General features: G+C 48.8%; 1 protein-coding gene across 4 annotated transcripts in view; it reads left to right on the top strand.

The window, feature by feature from the left end:
* The window catches only part of VPS13D (vacuolar protein sorting 13 homolog D), a 257070-nt gene that overhangs the window by 232356 nt on the left and 5137 nt on the right, over nt 1–19577 (top strand). For all 4 annotated transcript variants that reach the window (XM_043573784.1, XM_043573785.1, XM_043573786.1 and 1 more), the window contains one exon: nt 9418–9549. In XM_043573784.1, coding sequence (XP_043429719.1) covers nt 9418–9549 — 132 coding nt within the window. The remainder of the gene's footprint in view (nt 1–9417; nt 9550–19577) is intronic.

Genomic DNA, 19577 nt, shown 5'->3' on the forward strand with positions numbered 1-19577 from the left:
CCGCCGTTCATCTTGCGTGTCTTGTCCGCTTTTGAGGCTTCTTCTCCCATCCCCTCTGTGTCCTTTTCCACCTCACCCTCTACCACACTCTGGTTGATGGTAGAGGAATGTCTAAAACTTCCAACTTGGATGAACAGGTGGGCTAGAATAAAGCAGACAAATCACAAGCAGGCCCCTCGGTGAGCTGCGGCACCCCGTACCCGCTCCGCCGTGGTTGTGAGGAGGGCCCTTCACACAGGAGAGCGGGAGGCCGCGGCCTGAAGGCACGTCCCCTGCCCCTCGTCAGGGCAGCTCTGTTTTCAGGGATTGGACATACTCAGGTTCTCTTACAGACTTCATTTAGAGAGAGTGTTCCGCCACTAAAAATAGCTTCTGAAAATCTCTGTTTGGATGAATTTTATTAATGGCGCCCTTCTAAAACTATCAATTCCAATTGTAAGACTTTGACAATTGGTGTAGTTTATTGAGCTGCTAGGTGGATTAGCTCTAGTCCTTTAAGGACAGTTCTTTAAGCACACAGGGGGCCTGGGGTGGCCAGGTGAGTAAACACTCAGACACTAGTTCCTTCAGCAAATACCTGTGCATTCAAACATTTGACGTACTCCTTGTGAATCATTCATACACACTCAGGAAATCATGTTTCCGTCGTGTTCTTTCAGGCTGAAATTTTAAATCTGAGTTTTAAAAGTTGTGCGTTTTGGTATTTTCCATTGACTTAGCGCCTAAGAATTCTGAATAAGGGTAGGAGAGAGGGGGACAACTTTTCTGAGTACCTACTCTGTGCCAGGCTCTTTCCTCTGTGCTTTTCGTGTGTTATTTCAACATTACCAACCACGTAAGTACCACATTCCCATTTCTTGATGAACAAACGGAGACTGCCAACTTTTTCGAGATAGCTCAGCTGATAAGTGAATGGACTGGGATTTCCGTCTGTGTTTGTCTTTTTCCAAAGCCTTACATTCCTCTCTCTAACACCATGCTCCTAAATTTCATTTCTCTTAAAAGAGATCAACTTTTGGGAGAAGGTAGATAATGTAAAGATTAAAAGAAAGAAATTGTGTCATCATTTGCCAGAAATCAGTCTGAAAATATCTGGCTTATTTGGTTTAATCAGCTTATCATTAGCATTTGCACTCAATAGCCACAAAATCAAGTTTACCAGGAATTGTGTATTTTGGCCCAGGCGAAATACTTTAGGACTGACATTTGGGGTGACGGGTTGGCAAGGAATGTGCCTGTGACTTGAGAGATGCCCGTAAGCACTACACTCTGATTCAGAACACTATGATTAGAACACAGACGAGGCTTGTGTTGGTCAGATACCTCGTTTTTGTAAAGATGTCGAAAGTTGCAAACCACTTTATAAGCTGTCTATTTTTTTTAAAAAAGCCAAGCAACCCCTGAATGCATGCAAAAAGGCGTTTTAGGAAATCTGAGGCTATCAGGCTGTAATCTCACTATGGCATTATCCACTGGATTGGAACTCTTAATGAGGCCAGCTGCCTTTGCCCCTCCCCTGGCCTCAGGAACAGGTAGGCTCCCCCCTGGGGCAGTTAGTTGCCTCGGGGAAAAAACTGGGGAGTAGGGTTGTTCTTAGAGGTTAAATCTCAATAGGCCTATCTGTTGGCATGAGTCCTACCAGCTGTCACGGTTGCAATGTCATGGGGTCCCCAAAACATGTGTTGGGTTATAGGAAGCCTTGACCCCTATAAACAAGTCAGGTGTGAATCCCACTGATGGGAGAAAGTCCTGCCCGAGAAATGTTGTCCCCGCTGCAGGATGTCAAATGACTAAAAATCTAACAGCTATGGTAATGCAGTTCCTGACGAGTTCATGCATAGCATCTTTCCCCCATCTTCACTTGCGACGATAACGGTGCGGATTTTGTGCGTTTTTACACATACGGCTTCAGAACTCCAGAGACAAGGGAGTAGAATGTTAACAAGAAAGCAGGAGGAAGAGGGAAAAATTTCTGTTTGAAGCAATCTCCGCAATAAGAAAACCGAGTGAGAAAGATCGCATGTTGGATGGGGCCCCTGGGTGGCCCAGTCGGTTGAGCGTCAGTTGGACTTCCGCTCAGGTGGTGATCTCATAGTTCGTGAGTTCGAGCCTCGCATCAGGCTCACTGCTGTCAGCGCGGAGCCTGCTTGACATCCTTGGATCTCCTGTCCCCCTCTCTCTGCTTGCTCCTTCCCACTCGCGCTCTCTTTTGCTCAAAAATAAACAAACATTAAAAAAGAAAAAAAAGGATTGGATGTGGGACCCTAGCCCATCCTGGCCTCAGCTGCCTAAGCTCGGTAAGGCCCCCCTCGTGTGCCCACGGCCCTCTCCACGGACGCATCATCCTCATAGGTGACATTTTATTCATCGCCTCTCATGAGCACAGTGTGCATCATGTACTCCTCACAGCAGCCTCATTATTGTCATCCCCATCTTACGGATGAGGAAACCAAGGCTCCAAGAGGTTACGCAACTTGCCACAGGTCACGATTTATGAGCGGTGGAGCTGGAGTTCTGCCCCGCAGCCTGGCTGCAGAGCCTGGCCCCTGGGCCGTCAGTCAGGTCACACGGCCCCTCTGCTAGTGCCTCCGTGCCGCATTAGAATTGCCTGCTTTTGTTTATCTTCTGCATTAGACTCCAGCAAGGTTCCCGGAAACTTGATTCATCCCTGTCTTCCCAGAGGCCTAGTGCTGGCCTGTGCATGTGATAGCTCAGGAAAAGTCATTAAATGGGGTGGGAACGGGGGGGGGGGGGGGGGGGGCAGAGGCAGACACAAGGCTCTAAGCAGGCTCGTTTTCCTGGCTGTCTTACTTTGGATCCTTGGTTTCATTCTGCCCGATCGATTTTTTGGTGTGTTCAAAATCCAAATCGTCGTAGCGGACATTTGGCCCAGTTTTCTAGGTTCCAGGCTTAGTGCAGCCAGAGCTCAGCAATTATTATTAACCCTATGGATGGAATGTTGTGTCCGAGCGGGTTCTAGAAAGTAGATTTCTGTTTGTCATGGAACTCTGGGGAAGAATTTCTCCTGTCAACTGAGCCAATCTTGAGAGGCCTTCACCCTCTCGCAGAATGCCCTCTGATTACGGTTTCCGCTGAAAGGAGTAAAATCCGTGGAGGAAAAATGCTTTTCCACTTAGTCCTTGAAAGTGGATAGAGACGAGAGGGCTACAGGTCGGAGAGGAGATACAGTTCATGGCGTGACAGGCTTCTTGAACAGACACTATACCGCAGTGGGTATCAGAGGAAGTTTTAACCAATTCGTACACTCCAGTGCAAAGTATTATTTAGATAGACCGTTGAGTCCTTTTAGAGGACTGTCAAATGTTTGGTTGAACCATTCAGTCGAGAATCCTGGTATCTCGTAGCTGTCACCTGTTCACGGTATTCGAAGATAGTCTGGGTTGACCTTCTGTTCTCAGCCTGATTGTTTGTGCTCAGTCGAGCACAGTATATATCTGTAAGATATTTAATTAAAACAAAAGTCTTGGACACACACCCAAAGTGAACGCAGGCACAATCCATCACTTTGTTGGGGTCAGTACACACAGCTCCTAAGGAGGATCCAGTCTATTGTACTAGGAAGTCACATGTTTGACACATACACTTTCTCCTCATTCACTGATTGTTTTTGAACCTCACTTGGTTGATAGACATTGGCCATGACAAATTTCTCAACCGACTAATAGCCTAACATAAGCTGTACAGGGGTATGCGTATGTGTGTGCAACATCTGTCTTCAACTAATAGGGCTGTGACACAGTTACTCATCATATAAGCAAAGAACAAATCGCGGTTGGCCAACTGTTGACCCTCAGGCTGAAAGGCAAGATCAACCGAGTGGAATTGGTTAGCTCTCCTTGTGTCACCTTGTTTGGATTTATAGTTGCTAAAGGAAAATGACGTGGAGTGTTTTCATGATCCTCGTCTTTGGTTTTGGGCCTCCGGTGTATGTCAGACAGCACTGGCCAGACGCAGACCTGGCCTGTATTGATCGCCGTCCCTGGGTGGATATCTGCCGTGTATCAGCCACTGTATCAGCAGCCCGTTCCCTGGGGGAAGAGTCGTCCCTGCCGTACCGCCGACTCTCTGACATTTTCATGGAGTTCAAAGCTCAAGTTCATTTGGTGCTGACATTTTGGATTAGCTGGTTGACTGGAAGGCCTGCTTCTTTCTATACACTGTGAAATTTATAAACCGCAGCAGCTGAGAGCTTAAAATGGCCGACAAGCCCCCAGCTGGCAGCAATTAAATCCACCACAGACCTTTGGCTAAACAAAGGTTTGTGGAGGCAGGGTTGCTGCCTATGCACTAAACAGACTCATGTTTTAAGCCATCTTTTATGTCAAGCGGTGGTAAGAGACGCCGTCAACTGACGAGAGGTGAGCGGGCAGAGTTTTGCCACCTCTTGCGTAATGGACGTTCCATTATCCCCAGGATTGCCGGGACCCTGCCCGAGACGCAGCACGTCTTGACAGTGAAGGTGATCGCGAGAAAGGGAGCGAGGCAGCCGGGGGAGGCCAGAGGCTGGTCCGGCAGTGGTGGGCCAGAGTGCCTTGGACGTCGACCCTCGGCTCCAGCATCTAGCCTCCTCCTTCTCTTTTAACAGCCGCCATCATCCTTTAGGTTGAGGAGAGAAGGCGGGAACGAGGAGAAGGCCACAGGATGCCATTTTGTACCCATTCAAGGAGCAGAAACGTGAGGATCTAGACCAGTACTGTTTAACGCACAGTTTAAATTTAAATCACTTTAAAGTTTTAACATTCGGTTCCTCGGTCCCACTGGGCACATTCTAGTTGCTTGGTAGCCCCTCGTGATCAGTGGCTGCGTTACTGGACAGTGCTCTCTTCTAGACGGGACCGAGTGTTGAAAGGACGTAGATTGCAGGGCTCTCTCAAGTGCACCGTTGGTGGGAGTGTAAATTGTTTCAGCCACTTTGGAAACAGTTTGAATTGTCTTGGTAGGCGAACACTGATGCCTGGTGATCCAGCAAACGCCTCCTAAATCTGTATATATCCAGAGCAGCTCTTGCCTCCCTTCCCCAGGAGACGTGTCCGGGAATGTTCATAGCAGCAAACCCTGGAAATAACCCTTGTACCGCCAACAGGAAAATGGATGGATGATAGTATAGCCGTGCGATGGGATGATGATAATAAGTAGGTACGACAGATGGATTCTAGGTGCACACAGAAGGAGGGCTGACTCCTAGCAGGTATGTCTTGAGGGAGAAGTAAGTCCCAAGACATAAAAAGGCAATGACAGCCTTTTTGAAAAGCCTAAAACAACTAAAAGCAAAGACCATAGTGAAGATTCAGAATAGTAGCTGTCTTAGGTGGAGGAGGGGTGGGGGGGGGGGCACAGCAGAGGACCACACAGAGAGATACAGGCTATGGCCAGTGATGGCATTTTTGTGCTGGGGATGGTGGTTTCACGGATTTTACTGTACCATTTAAAACAAAGAAAAAGGCCAATGATGACAGTAGGCCTTGAACTGAGGATACTGATGAGCATAGTCCTAAAGCCCAGTTTAAAGAACCAGGGAATTAGAGTCCTTTCCCTCCAGGTGCTCGCAGGCCCCCAGGGAACATGAATACATAAAAGTTACTTAAGAATTGTAAATCTAAAGTAGACACATGGTACTACCCAATCACAGAGCGTGAACAGACAAGATCACTGTTTACCTGTGGCCATACTGCTTTCAAAGGGTAACCTGAATTTACAGGGCCATCATCGATAAATGGAGAGGACAGTTCCATCACAAAGTGGCCTGCCCTGGAGAATAGCACTTTAAACTTCTTGCTGGCTTACAAGGTTTGAAACACCAGCTTACTGGTTTTTGTTCATAATTATTTGATTAAGTTTGGTGCCATATGTGTGGACACACATTGACTTTAAGTACACACACACACACACACACACACACCCCTGCAGCCTCCCACTAGGACCTCAGAGGTTAAAAATTTAGTCGAATTTTGGAGAAGAAAGAATAGTTTTTCAGGTACCAACAGTGATGAAGCAGTAGGGGATTCTGGGAAGAGTTCCTTTAATGCCTTTGTGCTCCTAGTAAGAGCATCTCTAAACCACCCCTTCTGATAGCCCCTGGAGTTATGGCTGTTTCCTCCTATGGCAGAGCTGAGCTCTTTTTTCTTCTGTGTCCATGGCCCTTGAAGCCACAGTGAGCTCCTCCTATCAGCAGTGTCTGAGCACTACACCCAGCCTCCCCTGGATAGTTGGTGGGTCACAGAATGAGGACCTTGGAAATGGGAAGACAGTGTGCAACCTGTTGGAAAGACAGATAAGAAACCTAACAGAGGCAGTGTGTACCCACAAGGGAGCTACTCTTCCTTCCTGTTCTCCAGCGTTTGGGTGGGCTTATAGTTAGCAAGTTCAAAGATGTGCTGGGAGTGGAGGTGAGTTGGGTCAGTGAATTTTGGGGAGGATCCTGAGTGATGCCATGGAGTCAAGAAATAACTGTACGCCCCAGCCAACTATTTGCTCATGTGATAACACGGGGTACACTTACTTACGTTTTCAACTATTCCATGGTTGTTACAAGATGTGATTTCCAGGAGCTCAGGTCCAGAAACAAACCTCCTTTCCTTGACTTCCCTGGCTCCTTTGGATCCCACCGGAGGAATTTAGGACTCTTAGTAAGTTTTCTCCTCATCGGTATAGCATGTTGTTCCCACTCTTGGTACTAATGAAAAGATTGCTTCTTTTAAAGAAATTACATGTGTTAGCAAAGACATTAATTTCATGACCATGCCTTCATGTCTCTTCCTTGGTTTTGATCAGCGGACTATATAAACACAAATCCTTGACCTTTCTGTCAGGAAGATATGATTCTAGCTGGTTCATATTTTCCCTTAACTTTGTTGACCTTCAAGGCTCAGAATCTCTGGTCTTCAAACTCTCCACCAAAGTTAGTACGCCACCTTTACTTTTGAGTTCCATGGTTAAAATGGCCCTTATGCTGACCCCCTACCCACCCACAAATGCATTCGTTCAGTTACTCAACTAACATTTACTGCTTTTCTACCATGAACCAGGTACTGTTCTAGATCCCAGGATAGCAGTGAATGAAACAAAATTCTTGTCATGGAGCTTATGTTCCAGATGGGGCACCAAGCAATAAGTAGATATTTTATCTAAGTGGGATGTGAAGCAAATGTGTGCTGACACATGGCTGACTTAATCTAGCTTGTAGTTTGGAAGTACCATTCTCATTGCCATGAGGAGAACGGACAAGGGTGGAAATAGAATAAATTACAAGACTGTTGTAATAATCCATTAGAAATCCAGAGATTGTTTGTTAGTCATGACAGAGATGGAGCGGTAGTTGGATTGGGAGTACATATGGATGTTGAGCCTGTGGACCTCCCAGTGGATTGGGAAGATGTGGGGAGAGGCATCAGGATGAAACCTTATACTGAAAAGCTGTTGGGGGCGGGGGCCACCTGGCTGGCTCAGTCGGTTAAGCGTCCGACTTCGGCTCAGGTCACGGTCTCGCGGTTCACGAGTTCCAGCCCCACGTCGGGCTCCGTGCTGCCAGCTCGGAGCCCGGAGCCTGCTTCCGATTCTGTGTCTCCCTCCCTCTCTGCCCCTCCCCTGCCTGTGCGCGCACTCGCTCGCTCGCTCTCTCAAAAATATAAACAAACAAAATCGTGTCTTGTTCCTCTTGGAAGGGCTTCTGGGGCTTCTGTCACGATAGCCAGAAGCTCTTCCAGGCGACAGAACAGGAGGACTGCCTTGGGAAAAGGACCCTTGATGAGCCTGCCCTTGGCAGGCTTGGACTGACAGTAGCTGTCTCAGGGGCCAGGCAGACAGAGCAGGGCTTTGCTGCCTGGGCAAGTGTGCCACGCTCCCTGCCCTGGTTTGCCAGCACCCTTACGGAAGCAGGTGTCCGACCTCGCCCCCTGGGGACCCCACGGCCGCCGGCTCCTTACATTTCCCTTCCTCCCCTCAGCCGGTAGTTAGCATGTAAACAGCCAACTAAATCTTGAGACCAACGTTTACAAGGCTGAAACCTTCAAGCAGAAACGGAGACTGTGTGTAGTGGGAATATGTGAGTACATGACATAAATTAAAGTTGTTTCACCCCTTCCCTCAGTACAGATCACCGAAACCTCTTTACAGGCTTCTTACACCATCCCTGACGAGCTCATGTAGTGGTATCTCGGGCATCCTTAGTGCTGAACTTCTAAAAATGTACCACTGGACTTGTGGCTCTCTGGCACATAGCAAACATCAACCAGGTATGGATGGGGCTTCAGACACCACGGCCCGGTGAGCGGAGTGTTGACCTGGGTCCAGGAGTGCTTTGCGGTGTCCCAGTGTCGCGTAGCCTGTGCTGAGTTTTTAGACTGTTCCCGTCCGTATTAGTACTCCTGTTTGCCCAGTAGGGCACTCTTCGCCTTTGCAGTAAATTTCTACACTACTGTGAGTACATGGTTCTGAAGCTGTGAGTCAGTGCGCGAGCCTTCCTGCTTGCCGCTAGCTGTGTCTAGAGAGGGTTGTTTTGCTTCAGTGGAATCCAGGAACAAATAATGAAAAGTACAGCGAGTACAAGGCCGAGGACAGACCCGGCGCACTCTTATCAGTCATCTGAAATATGCACAGCCTTTCCAAGACAAATATGGACTCCTGTTTCTAGGAAAACACCGAAAAGTACTTATCAATTACCCTGTATATGGTTTGTGGAAAAAGACAACATCAGCCTACCCCGAAAGCCATGGCAAAGCAGATTCCTTTGGGCAACCGACAGCCGGATGGCATGAGTGAGAGTCGCTGCAGAGTCCCAGACTGTGGCCTGGGACCGGTCCATGGAGCGTTTCTGCTCCCTCATAGGATTCCTGTGTCCCTCGCCCTGGGCCCAGACAGCTGAGCTCATCTTGAAGAAGCCCAGAAGCCTGGTATCTGCTTCCTAGATGCCCCGGTGCCCTCACCGTTCTTGTCCCTTGCGAGTCCAGAGGCGCCTCTCCCGAAGATTCCTAGAAAAGTGGGGTTTTCCCAAGGAGAGGGCTTAGGAACAACAACAGGAGTCGTCACCGGTAGATAGCCCACGTCCTGTGGGGCGCAGGCGCGGCCGGCACGATTTTATTTGATCCTCACTGCAGTCCTGTGAGGTAGGCGTCCTCATCCTGTTTTACAGAGAGAACTGGAACCCGGGGTGCAAGAAGCCCACTCACTTGTCCGTGATCACACGGAAAATGGCAGAGACAAGGCTCTGGTCAAAACTGGAGTCCCGAGCAGCACTGTCTTCATAGCGAGTGCGTTCATAGGTGACGCCATCGCTCAGTTCCAGTCGTTAAAGTTAGACTCTGCCTCTGCCACGTGGTGCTTTGTATTTCAGATGAAGAAGGGAAATCATGTCAACCGTTATGCTTGACCTCCTTGCTTTCTGTCCCTTGACCCGTCCAGGACTCAAGCCCAGAGGGTTCGCAAACCGCGCTGCTGCACCGGGCCCCAGGGGCTGCTGCCCCGCTATTCTGAGAGCCAGGCAGAAGGGCAGGAGCAGCTCTTCAAACTGACCGACAACATTCAGGACGAATTGTAAGTGGAGTCTCGGGAAACCACCGAGTTATCTTTTCTTTCTCTGAGTCTAAGTCGTTGCTATTGTTCCAAGCACCCTCGTGACTCTTAGGCGTTGGAATGGAACTTGTCGAAGATTCCTTGACCCAAACCTTTTACAGGTTTAGGTATCACTACTCCTGCAAAGCCTTTGACTTCAAGTGGAGGTTCTCAAACTGGGTTCCACAATGGGACATCTGGGTTTTGTTTCTAGAAGATGGCGGTGCCTCTCTAGTTTGGTCAAAGAGAGGCGATCGTGAATAGGACGTACTCAGTTTTAAGGCCTTTTTCTCTGTAAAATGTCCCTAAACTTTGGTGTCCTACTGTTTGCTGCAGAACAGTAATGAAAAAAAACAGAAACAAAGGGCAACTAGTGTCTGAAAATTTTAGAGAAGCAATTTTTAAGACTTTTCTTTTTTTTACTTGAAAGAGAGTGAGCGAGAGCGTGCACAAACAGGGGAAAAGGGCTGGGGAAAGAATCCCAAGCAGGCTCCACAGTCAACACTGAGCCCGATGCAGGGCTCGATCCCACGACCCTGGGATTTTGACCTGAGCCAAAATCAAGAGTCAGACGCTCAACCAACTGAGCCACCCAGGTCCCCCAAGAAAAGCAATTTTTAAAAAAGTGTTTTGTTACTCTCTGAAAGGGAGGCCTTATATACCGAGGGTCTTAGAGTATTTTTGGTTAGTGAAATTATTCCAAGTTGACACGATAGGATTCAGTATATCACTATTTTAGGATATTCTGCAGAGACCTGTTAGCACACACAAAAAAAGCTCATTAACTTAAATTGGTGTTAGACCCTCCATTCCAGAGAAGGCAGTTGGTTGTGCCTGGCGAGTAGCAAAATGCTTGTTTAATTTCTTTTAATGCTCATTTCTCTCCTTTAAGCTAAAGCAAGAGGGGGAGGGCTCTGAGGGCCATGAATATTTTTTGTCTGATGGAGGAGTGTCTGAAGCAGAGGTTAATTCAGGATAGGCTTCATTGTCATCGTTAGAGACAGCGTTAAGCTGACCGCATCTCATATTTTTATAGCAGTGTTTGAATGGAGACATCAAAAACCAAGTCCAGAATTCATCTGTTGCTTGCTGGGTAGGATGGCATCTTCCCGGATGCGTTTTGGGTAACTCAGGCCCCCTGCAGTGTTACTGGAAGGTCTCTTGATGAGACATGATACTGTTTCAGCTCAGGCTGCCATAAAAAGTACCATAGTTAGAGTGACTGAAAAAACAGAAATTTATTTTCTCACAGTTCTGGAGGTGCACCTGCCAGTTTGGTTCCTGGTGGAAGCTCTCTTCCAGCCTTGCAGATGGACACTTTCTGTCTGAGAGAGAACATGCAAGGGCAAGAACTCTGGTGTCTCTTATAAGGACCCTAGTCCTGTAGGATCAGGGCCCTGCCCTTAAGACGTCATTTAACCTTAATCACTTCCATTACTTCCTTCCTCCAAACAGGGCCTTGGCATAAGGCTAATGCAGGGACACCGTTCCGTCCACAGCATGCTTCTTGAATATGTTTTGCGCTTTTAGTCTAGCCCTGGCTCCGGTCACCATTGCAATACCCAGAATCCCCAGGCAGCTTCCCTCCAGGGGGGGACTTTCTATTCCTGCTTCCTCGGGGGAGGATTTGGTGCCACAGCTGCCCTTTATACACCTTTGCTGTTGGAGCTCTTGGATCAGAGGCCCAGAGAGTCATTCCTCAGGTCTGGCAGGGCGTGGTTCAGAGGCGGCCAGAAGGGCAGCCCCAGGAGCCCTGGGATTTTCGTTTTAATAGGCACTCACTAAGTATCTGTTGAATGAATGATAGCTGGATAGCTGCAGTATGGCATTATATTAATACACGTTCACTTTTCCATCTTTTGGAGGTTTTCTGGTCAAATGTTGAGATTATAAATTATTGTACGTTGTGCTTTTCATTTCCTCCCCCACTCGCCGCTATTCAATTCAAACCATCTCGGTCCTTGTAAAGTTCATTTTCAGTAGAATGGCATGTGCCAAAAACACAAGGGAGAAATGGTGTAGGACAGCTAACATAGGATCGTTCCCAGTGAGACACACGCACATTGAAAACAGAGCCACGTAAAGCTGGAAACTGGAATCAAACTGAAGTCAGTAAAATAGATTTCGTGAAACCCTTGAAATTTATACGAGCTGGGAAAAGATATTGGCATGAATGAATTTTGACTCTAAAGATGAAAACCATGTGTCGCTACCCAAGTTTGTGGGTTAAATCTCGCCAGTGAATGTTGAAGAAAGCACGTGACCATGGCCTTCCTCGGCATACAAGGAAGAAGCCATCGGGGAACCCGGCAAATATTTCTCTGAAGTATTCTCGGTTGTCAGGCTGGGTCTTCATGGTGACGTGAACATTAGAATCATCGCTTTGCAAGAAAGGAGTTTTCAAGAAACGCACACAACTGCCAAATTATACCTCTGACTTTTATCCTAGACTTGTAATTAAAAACATATTTAAAGACCTAATTATTTGCATATTTTCCTTCAGAGTTAACCCCTTAAAAGGGTCTTTAATACCTTGCTCTACTGTTCTAACTAAATGTTTCCACATTTTTTTCCAGTTAGACTCACTGTTTCACTTCTGGAAAATGTTGTGTAATTACTTCCTGATGTAGTGAAAACCCCACAAAGTCCCCAGTGCCATGGGCACTTCAACTGTGTTCTCCCAGATCAAGTTTCATTTAATTTTTTTATTTTATTTCATTAATTAGTATTAAAAAGATAGTTACTGACATACGATTTAAGGTCTGGCCAGCTAAAAAGGCTTCAGCTTTTGGAAGAATCAACTGCTTCTCTGGTATGCTACAGGATTATCATTGCTTCCCATCCTTTGCAGTTTGGGTTTTGAAACAGGATCCTGGGTAAAGATGATGTTAAAGTAAAATTTGTCCAATCTGATTAAATTATTTTTTCCTTGTAACTAGTGTCTCATCTGTAGCCAGGGATCTCATTTTCATTTAAGAAAGAAGAAGAAAAAGAAAGGAAAACAAGTCCCTATTTTATTTCTACAACTTTATCACAGAGTGACCCACCAGCGTTGTAAGCCTTAGGGTGGCTCTTACCTTTTAAGAAAAGGTTCCCATGAGCAACCCGCATGACCTAAGAAACTGCTCTGATCTACCGTTTCCTGGAGTTTGACCACTGGATTGTATTTTTTATTTTATTATTTAAAAAAAAATTTTTTTAACATTTATTCATTTTTGAGAGACAGAGAGCCAGCACAAGCAGGAGAGGGGCAGAGAGAGGGGGAGACACAGAATCCAAAGCAGGCAGCCCGACGCAACGAGCCGTGAGATCATGACCTGAGCCAAAGTCGGACGCTTAACCAACTGAGCCACCCAGGTGCCCCATGGATTGTATTTTTTAAATGTTGTTTCAGACAATAACATTTATGAGATTTTTATTTTAGTACAGAGAAGTATAAAAAAAAAAAAGAAAAGAAAAATAGCCTATTAACCCAGCAGCCAAATAAGCTCTTTCTCTGTTTGATGAAAGGAATTCGTGCACATGGTCAGCACATTCAAGTACAAAAAGAAATAAAAACAAAAATAAAAATTTCCTTTCTTGCCCTCCATGTAAACATACTTGTGTATGGCATTTTGGATCTTGCCTTTCTTGACAAATTGCAGATGAGACAGAAATCAGAATTTATTTTTTTTAGAGCACAGATTATGGTGTTGATTCTAACAGCATAGAATCACAAATATAAGCCTTATAGTAACATATATAGTCTCAAAACAAAAACAAAAGACGGGTCCTTTTGAGGAATGGGCTAAAGCTCGTTTGCTTTCATTTTCTAAACCTGGAAATACTCTGTCAATAACCATAGACACTTAGGGAATTGGACATTCTTGGATATGCCCCTGAATTAAAACTCATATGACAGATTAGCCAGCTGTGCCGATAAAAGTGAAGGGCTTGACTAAATCTTTAGTAAATTAGATCAAGAGTTCTAAGAGAGTTTTTTTTAACTTGACTACTGGGTAAAATATATCCAACATACAAAGTTGCCTGTGCTCTGACAAACTCCTGAGGACCTTACAATGTGAATTCTCTGTCAGTTTCTAAGACTACCTAAGGCATAAATGTATCGAATGCCAGTATGTGCCAGGAAGAGTAAGAAATGTGCTTTTTCCTTGCAGACTTCGCAGTCTTGCAGGGGGAGCAGACAGGATTACCAACTATCTGTAACATATGATTGCTTTTAAAATAGAAGCGTGAGCCATGTGTTATGAGGCCTCAAGGGGAAGTGATTAATTTATTCTCGGAGAGCCGGGGAAGGCTGTGGACAGTTGGCCTGGTCCTGCAGGATGAGGAGAACGTGCCCAGGGGAGAAGAGAGAAGGGCCCGTATACAGAGAAGGGTGCCGGGCACAGGCACAGACGGTGGCTGAGCTACTGGCATTTCTGGAGGTTTGGGGCTCACCAGGTGTGGTGGCAGCACCCATGTGGGAAGGTGGCTCACAGCCCAGAGCCTAAGAGCCACACCGAGTTTACCTGTCCTATAGGCGGTGGTGAAATTTTGAAGACGATCCCACTCAGAATTACATATTAAGGACAGAACCTTGCCGGCAGCAGAGAAATGGATCAGAGTCAGATGAGACAGGAGGGCAGGGCAGTGGCGGGGGCGAGGGGTGGGGGGCGGCCAGCAGTGCCCTGGACGTAAGTGGCCCGGTGAACGGTGGAGGCACCTCTCGCTCCGGTGGCAGCGAAAAGGATTGGGGAGGACGGAGTCGAGGGTATCTGGGGAGAAGGCATCAGCGTAATTCACAGTCCTGCTGGCTAAATACAGATTCGGAGTGAGGAGGGGGTGAAAGTGACCCCCAAGCCTCTTGTCCATTTGGCTGTACCAAGATACCGACCAGCGAGCATGACAGGCGGGGGCAGGGAGGGGGTGGAGGAGAAGGAGCAGCCTGGCCGAGCACATCCTGAGTGTGAGGATGTGTGGGATGCATTTGTGTGGAAAACCAGGCTCAGACACAGATTTGGGGGTCACGGATGGACTCAGAGGGGTGACACATTTGGGGGGTGGTATTCTAGGAGCACTTTTGCAGTAAGATGACTCAGAACTTTTCCATTTTGGGGGCGCCTGGGTGGCGCAGTCGGTTAAGCGTCCGACTTCAGCCAGGTCACGATCTCACGGTCCGTGAGTTCGAGCCCCGCGTCAGGCTCTGGGCTGACGGCTCAGAGCCTGGAGCCTGTTTCCGATTCTGTGTCTCCCTCTCTCTCTGCCCCTCCCCCGTTCATGCTCTGTCTCTCTCTGTCCCAAAAATAAATAAACGTTGAAAAAAAAAATAAAAAAAAAAAAAAAGAACTTTTCCATTTTGAAATACTCCAAAATTGAGTAGACTATGGATATACAAATAGAGTTAATAAGGCAAAAAACAAAAAGTGGGAGGAAAACAAAGAAATCAACTTGAAGAGGGGGGGTGAAGCAGTTACTTGGCAGATTGCTCTCTCCCCAAGGACCAGTTAGTTGGTCCTGAACCTGTTTTCCATGTGGCTGCTGAGAAGGGCACTCATTTCTCCAGCCTGCTGACGTGAGGGTCTGGGGACTTGTAAGGCCCTCCCCCTCCGTCAGGGTCACTTAGCATCTGTCTCAACGGAAGAAGGAAATTGCGGTGGCCGCCATCAACGGAGCACCTCTTCCGTGCAGAGGCGACGGGCAAGGCCGGCTGGTCGCATGTCAGCTGCGCGACTTGGAGAGGACGTCGCTACCTACCACCGAGCGAGAGACCGCAGCTAACGTTGGTGATGCCGTTGGTGACCGAGAGTGCCCCCGTGGTGTTCGTGGTTGGGGGACGTTGTTAGCAAGAGTGGGTTTTCCTTCTGTGGCATCGGACCTTGCCAGAGTGACCCACTGTCAGCACCTGTCACCTCGGAGAATGATGTAAGCCATGTGCCCCAGCCTTTCTGAAGAAACTTTCTGAAGTTTCTTTCTCCCCTTGATTTTTTTTTTTAACACGTATACATTTTTGAGAGAGACAGAGACAGAGAGACAGAGCATGAATGGGGGAGGAGCAGAGAGAGAGCGAGTACAGAATCCGAAGCGGGCTCCAGGCTCCGAGCTGTCGGCACAGAGCCTGACGTGGGGCTCGAACTCACGGACCACGAGATCATGACCTGAGCCGAAGTTGGCCGCTTAACCGGCTGAGCCACCCAGGCGCCCCGCCCCCCCTTCTCCCCTTAAAGGATGATGAAAAGTAAAACTCTTACCTAAAGTCTAAAAATATTATTTTTTATAGAAGCAGTTGTAGTGTCTGCACCAACCTAAAATGTATCACCAGGGCGCTGGGTGACTTCCCTAGTTCCCTCCATATTTGAAGCGTAGAGTTTATCCAGATGCTTTGTGTTTCAGGCCACAATTTTTTTCATTCTCCCTCCCTCCCTGTGGGTTCTTACTAGGTCAAAGGCTGGAAGGATGTGCTCAGGATCAGCCTGAGACCACACTGGCTTTCTTCCCGTGTCATCCCCTGAGGTTTCACAATCGTCCCTCATTTATGGGTCAGAAGCAGCCCCATGTGAAACACAGTTGTTCCAGAAAGACAAGGGGGAAGCCAGGGGTCTGGACTGGGCTCCAGGGCAACAGTAGCTGCTGCCGCTCTGTGAGCAAAACCCCGAGCCTCTCAAGTGGAGCCCACGAAAGCCTGTGGAGAGAAGCTTCTGCAGGAGGATGGCCAGGAGGGGAGGGAAGCGCCATGGCTCTGGAGAAGAACGGGACAGAGGAAAGCGCCTTTAGCAGAAGGAAAGCTGCCTCGGCCAACTGCTCCGATCACCGTGAACTGTGGGTCCCCTCACAGATGAAATGCTTGGGATCTGTCTCCACAACAGGAGACCCCTAGTCTAGAGCCCAGTTTTAATTATTCTTTGGTGTGATTTCCAGATTTTGTAACAAAGAGAAAGATGACCAACAGGAAACCCCGAGTCTTGGTGGTTGGTTGTAGGAGCACTAGGGAAGCGTCAGGGGGGAAACAGGGGGCAGAGCTTTGCAAAGTCAGTCTCTGGGTTCTTGTTCCAACCGTCGTTGGGGACCTGGCACCCCAGCCGTGGCTTCACTGTCTCCCTTCCTCCTGCTCTCCGTTGTACCATTGACTCTGATCTGCTTTTGATTTGAAAAGACTTTAGAAGAGTTCATGGAGGGACGCCTGGGTGGCTCAGTCAGTTAAGTGTCTGACTCCTGATTTTGGCCCAGGTCATGATGGGATCGAGCCCCACATCGGGCTCCTCCCTGAGCATGGGACCTGCTTGGGATTCTCTCTCCCCATCTCTCTGCCCCCCCGCCCCCCCCCCCCCCCGCGCAAATAAATAAAGAAGAAGAAGAAAAAGAAGTTCACATAAATGTCCAGAAAGTGTTTCTAGTGCGTGGTGGCTTCAGGGCACGAAGGGAGCCCCTGGTCACAGAACAGAGGTCTATGCACGTTCACAAAGCTGTTGCTCTCCCCTCGCATTTCTGTGTGGCCGTGAATTCTTCAGACGTTCCTGGCAGGTAGTATCCCCTCTGTCGTCAGATGAAGGAACTGACCCAGAAGGACAGCAGCTGGGCTGCTCAGGGTCGCCAGGCCTGGCAGCGTCTCCCTGCCCTTGCAGCCTGTGTTCCCGCCTCTGTGCGAAGATGCCTCAGGAGAGCACCCGAGCTCAGGGCCTCGCTTCCTCCCAAAGCAGTCCTGGCCTGACTGAGGACTGGTGCCATCTGTGGCATCTTGGAAAGAAGTCTATTTTAAAGCCTATAAAAGTGTTCCAGTATGGAAAGTGCACTAATAATTCAGCCACCCTGGCCCCGGTGTGAGAGCAGCTGCCCGGATGGAAAGGCCTTGGCTCTTTCTAGAGGCTGTGCCTAAATGTCAGCTACAGCAGGTGCCAAACGAGTGAGAGTGGGGGCAAGGACCAGAGGAAAGGAAATAAACTCAGTTGAAATATTTTTTTTTTTTTAACGTTTGTTCAGTTTTGAAAGACAGCATGAACGGGGAAGGGGCAGGGAGAGAGGGAGAATCCGAAGCAGCTCCAGGCTCTGAGCCGTCAGGACAGAGCCCGGCGCGGGGCTCAAACCCACGAACCTCAAGATCATGACCTGAGCTGAAGTCCAACACTCAACCAACTGAGCCACCCAGGCACCCTATCAGTTGAGTTTTTAATGCACATTCCTGCTCTCATCCCAACTGAGGTGGCCAACTTTGGGGTCTCTTGAGAGCCCATTGCCTGCCCAGCCCACCCGTGCTCAGAAACCATAAGCTGATCTGGGCTTTCATGCTAGTTGCTCAGCAAGTTCTGGCCCTGTGGTGCTTCCTCTCTGTCAGGGTGCTTTTTTCATTTCTCTCTCTGTCTCTCTCTGTTTCCTCTTTTCTTTCCCCAGATGACCTATTTTATTTTTTATTTTTGAGAGAGAGAGAGAGAGTGCACACGCAAGTTGGAGAGGGGCGGAGAGAGAGGGGGACAGAGGATCCGAAGCTGGCTCTGCGCTGACAGCAGCGAGCCCAGCACGGGGCTCAAACTCACGAACCTCGAGATTATGACCCGAGCCGAAGTCAGGCTCCACCGACCGAGTCACCCAGGCGCCCCGGGACAAGCTATTTTAGATTCTGTTTAGTTCGATGAAGTGATAATGCTGTCCCCCTAAGACTGTCAGAACCTGGAATGTGGGAAATTCTGTGCTAAGTGGCCTGGACACCAAAAGCTGCTGGGTACTTCTAATTCTGGCATCGAGACTTTACAAGTCTGCATTCTTGCATTGCCACCCAGTTAGAATAGAACAATAGACCCCAATTTTTGTCATGCAAGGCTGTAATTAAAGTGGCAACCGAAACGGGCAGATACTTACTGAGCGTGTAGGGGGTGGCTCTCTCGGTGGGGGTGGGCTCCTGGGGAGACGTGGGGGCGTAGGATGCAGACCCCACTCTTACCTCTGCATAGAGAGCCGAGGGTTTGGCAGTGCTTCTGAAGGTAAGCAGCTAGGCATTCAGAAGCGGGGACAGGACTGGAGGATTCCAGGCAAGCTTCATGGAGGAGTTGGAATTGGGAAATCGTCAGGTGGGGAGACTTTCAATAGGTTGTGCTCTGGAAGGGTAGGTGATGTGGGGGCGGGGGGGGTCTCTAAGCCTGCAGGCAAGCGTGTGCCCACCACATGCTTGGGTCTGAAAGGAGACGGGCCCGTGCCCCAGCGGCCCATGCCCGGGCCTCCGTCCCCTCCGTGTTCTGTGACCGCAGAGAAACAAAGCCATCCTGGGACCCCAGTCCCCAAGCAGCTCCGGGGAGAGCCTCCCTCGGCCCAGCGACCGCAGTTTGGAAATTCCTCTCAGGACATCAAGTCCCAGGGGGCCAGAGCTTGACAGCCAGCCTGTCGTCAGCTCTTAGTATTCTCGCCGTCATCTGGTCTCTTTTGCTGTCCCTCGACGTCGCCGCCCCATTGTGGAAGGCTGTCACAAGATGCCACAGAGGCAGCCAGGCCCCGGAGAGCTGCCACGGCGGTTTCCAAGGGTCACTGCCCTTCATTCAGGAGCTGAGCTGAAAGGTTTGACGTGCATAAATTTCCACTTTAAATCTGTGAGCTCCATGGAGGAAGGGGAATGAGATTCCCTGCCCCCCCCTCCCCAAGTGGCCCTACAGCCCCTGCAAGTAAGGACTGGAAGTTAGTCAAATCGGGATTATAGCTTCCCTTCAGAAAGCACTTTCCAATTTATTAGAGTTTTCTGAACACGCGGTGGTATTCTCCCGGGTTCCCCGTCACCGAAGCGTGGAGCGGAGACCGGGCTGGGCCACCTCGTTGGAACCGTGACGAGGAAGGACCGGGGTGCACGTGTGCGAATGCTGGAGGCGTCGCGCCGCCTTCTCGCAGCAGCCTGCCTGGGAAACCTCGTTAATTCCGCGTTCCCCCTGCGTCCCCACCACCCCCCGCCCGTGTGAACGTTGTCAGCGGCTACTTCAGTGGGTATCGAACGGCATTGTATTTTCTGCCTCTGTTCTGCCCAGCAAAGCCCGGTTCCATTTCCTCTGGGCCTCAAA

The sequence above is a fragment of the Prionailurus bengalensis genome, chromosome C1, assembly GCF_016509475.1.
Source record: "Prionailurus bengalensis isolate Pbe53 chromosome C1, Fcat_Pben_1.1_paternal_pri, whole genome shotgun sequence".
In the NCBI taxonomy this organism is placed as follows: domain Eukaryota; kingdom Metazoa; phylum Chordata; class Mammalia; order Carnivora; family Felidae; genus Prionailurus; species Prionailurus bengalensis.